General features: G+C 38.3%; 1 protein-coding gene across 1 annotated transcript; it reads left to right on the plus strand.

Moving 5' to 3' along the window:
* Positions 1-1,119: 1,119 nt before the first annotated feature.
* On the plus strand, positions 1,120-2,384 carry LOC121990626 (transcription factor GHD7-like). The gene is made up of 2 exons (XM_042544729.1): positions 1,120-1,619; positions 1,839-2,384. The coding sequence occupies exons 1-2, from the start codon at positions 1,266-1,268 to the stop codon at positions 2,142-2,144; spliced, it is 660 nt and encodes a 219-aa protein (XP_042400663.1). The 5' UTR covers positions 1,120-1,265; the 3' UTR covers positions 2,145-2,384.
* Positions 2,385-3,630: the final 1,246 nt, after the last annotated feature.

Raw genomic sequence — 3,630 nt, forward strand, 5'->3', positions numbered from 1 at the left:
AAATGTTAATTTATGTACTTGATTATGATAATATTTAGGTTATAAGATAAAGAATAGACTTCACAATATTTTTCTCAGTGCATTTGACTTGCTTAGGTTGTCTCTCAAATCACAGTCTATCTTTCAAACACTCAGTCTAATATTGAACCTTCTGTCCTATCATTCTTAGTTCATGTGAAGAAAGATGCTGTCCTATACGGTCTCTATTGCCCTTCAGCAGGTGCCGCGGTAAAGCACTTTGGTGATAAGCAAGAGTATCACGGTTCGAATTACATTTAAAAAAAAATATTTATCTAGAATGGGATTATGGACGGTGAACATGCGATGACACAAGTGTTTTCTAAATTTATTCTAATGAATAATAGAAAATTTCTATAGAGCCGATCAAATTCATCACCTAAAATTAATTAGTCAGTTGGAAACTTGAATTGCTTTAAAAAAAGTTTTTTTTTTTTGGTAAGTTGATGCAAAATCTCTCAGGATCTTGTAAACCACATGGCTTTGGTAGCTTAAAGCAAGACAACACTCCCCCCATCATCCTTTCATTTAATTCCCACCACAAACTCTAGCCAAACTAATTCTCTCTTTTTAGATTTTTTTTAGTATTCTACTCGTATAGACAGTGTTCACGCGAAATTAAACGAATAGCCAGGATCAAACTTTTTTTTAAAAAAAAAAATATTTCGGCTAATCTATTTCATGATTTGACATGCATGGTATAATTGCTCTCTCCCTCTCTCCCGTGCACTAGACGATCTCCTTCTTCCACTGCACTCAAACTCCGACAACAATGCAGCATGCACGTTACCATCATGCATTTATTCTGTACCTAAAAACTCACCTTTCTTAATTGGTACACAGACCAATTAATTATAATCTTGTTTTATGTTCTTAATAAAAAGTTTCTGGCTTGTTATTTTATTCGGAGGCGATTTACAGTTTATCAAATATTTACTTGAATTTAAAATGTTTGTGGAAGTTAAACCAGCTAGTATTTTTGAAAGAAAAAAAAAAAAGAGAAAATGATCGAAAGAATATATATATATATATATCTTTTGATAAAAATAAAAAGCGTAAGAGTCATCGAGAAAAAGAATGAATATGAGCAAAAGCTTTAGGAGATACCTTGGGTGCAATCCCGTGATAGCAGTGTTGAGACATGGAACGGTGTAGCTCTACAGTGGCAAAACCACAACCCTAACCGACCTCCATTCTTAAGTCCTCCTCCTCCCCTCTCCCTTCCCCGGCCATCCATTCGCGGTCACATGATCGCGGCCATGTCGGACTCCAACCTGTGCCACGTGTGCCGTGGCGCCGGCGGAGGCTCGTGCCTCCACTGCGCCCTCCCAGGCCAGTTCAACGCGCCCATGCGCGAGTTCCATTTCTTCGGGCACCAGGACTCCGTCGCCTGGATGTTTAACGATGGCAAGGAGAATGATCCGCCGCTGGAGGAACCCCCAGCCACGGCCGCCAGCGGATTCCGGTGCCTAGATGGCTTGGGGGGAGGAGGCGGCAACTCTAGACTCGGCCTGACGTTGGATGTTTGCCTGAGTAGTTCCGCTAGGCCGCTGGAGACGATACCTGCTGTATCGATGGCGACGGCGTCTAGCGCCACCTTCGTGAGTGGAATTCGATTACTTTGATAATCTCATACAATTTTTGTGGGCATAGCTAGCTAGGTCAGACACGATCATTTTAAAGTATAAAAAGCTTGATGTTTCAAGTGTTACGTTGTATGATTAATACACTCAAAGTAGATAAAAGATACATATTTGCATTTTATTTCATGTACGTGTCATGTGATCAGTTGTACTAATTGAATATTTCTGGATTTGTAGATGTCGTTCTTCGAATCTTTAAACGATAGAGAGAAAGCGGTCGGAGACGAGGGCGGGATGATGGTCGGCCAAGGTGATGAACTGACGGTGGAGAGGGAAGCCAAGATCATGAGGTACAAAGAGAAGAGGGAGAAGAGGAGGTACGAGAAGCAGATACGATATGCCTCGAGGAAGGCCTATGCTGAGAAGAGGCCTAGGGTGAAAGGGCGTTTCGCGAAGACGATGGAGGAGCCTACAGGGAGCCAGCCACTCGAACATCAAACTCATGAGACTCCTGATAGAAATGATTTCAGATGGTTCCACTAAGACGTAGAAGGTGATCTGCTAATATAATGTATATCGTTACTTAATTAATTATAGTGAGTCCTAGCTAGCTAGGTTTCATATATATATATATATATGAGTAATTAATTATATACACAGTCTGAAAGTATTTGATGTTGACTTAGCTTTAATATGCATCTTGTTAAGCATAATATATGGGTTGGAAAGAGTATATATATATGAATTATTCAAAGAAAGAGTTTAGGTTCTGAAAAAATGTGCTCTAACACCTTCATCCAATGGTCATCCTTCTACGTTGTATTTCATTACATATTTATAGTGTTTCGGAATGTAGTTGTAGTATTGGAAGAGTGAGGCCCTATTAATGTGCTACACGCGAGTTGATGTTTTATTGACAGAATATTGTAGTGCAAAATAACCGCACACGTTATTTAGTTACTTTAATCTAAGTTCTATGTGTATTCCGATTTCCGAATATAAAGGTGATTTGATGCGCCACTAGGCGAAATGTTCTTGGCCAAATTAAATCTTGGCGAAATCTTCCAAATGAAAATCGCTTGAGGGAGATAATAGGGAGAGTTTTTTAATTGAAATAAATTTAAAGTCTAACTTCAGATCGGTTGAGATGGCCTGGATTAATAATTTCAGGCTCCCAAGAAGAAAAAGAAGAGATACTTGGGATGGATGGTTGAGTTGTCTGACTGAGATGTCGAGAAAGAGATGTCTTGACCGAGATGTCGAGACTGAAATATCTTAGCCAAGATGCAGAGGTCGAGATATAGAGTGAAAGAGATTTCATGTCTACGATGAATGCGGTTTCCTTAAAACAGATTCATCCTCTTCTGGCAGTGCTTTGAGATTATGATAGACGTCTATTTTAAAGAGAATCATTCAATATACCAGGATTGATCAGATCAAATCATCAAATTAAATCAAATTAGTATTAGAATTTAATAATTATTAAAATAATTCTGTTATAATTATTAGAATAATTTTATTATTTATTAATTGGTCAATTGACCAAATACTTCTTATACATTATATATTATATTATTCATAGGACAAATATTATTGAACAATAAGGTTTATTATTGTTCTCATATCCTTTCATGTCCTCTTCCTATTATTCTTCTTACATGGTATCAAAGTCAAACCTCTTATTCTTTCATGGCACTCTCAGAGACACTCCTCGAGGTCGAATCATTGAAATTCTGGATTTCTTAGAACGATTTAAACTTCCGCTGCTATAGTTTGCTTCATTACTAAAATCCGCCACCGCCTGCTCTCTCTCTCTTAGCCTTCTCCGCTATCTTTATCTTTTTACCATCTAAGTTATCCCTCTCTCTTTTTCTCTTTTCTAATAACCACATCTTCCCTTCTTTCCCTCTCCCACCTTATCGTCGGAACCTCACTGACCTATCTCCCACAGAACCCCACTATCCTAACCCCTCTTCTTTTCCTTTTTTTTTTCCAACAAGCAAAAAAAAAATCTTTTCTCCCTCTTCGT

The sequence above is a fragment of the Zingiber officinale genome, chromosome 6B, assembly GCF_018446385.1.
Source record: "Zingiber officinale cultivar Zhangliang chromosome 6B, Zo_v1.1, whole genome shotgun sequence".
Taxonomy (NCBI): Eukaryota; Viridiplantae; Streptophyta; class Magnoliopsida; order Zingiberales; family Zingiberaceae; genus Zingiber; species Zingiber officinale.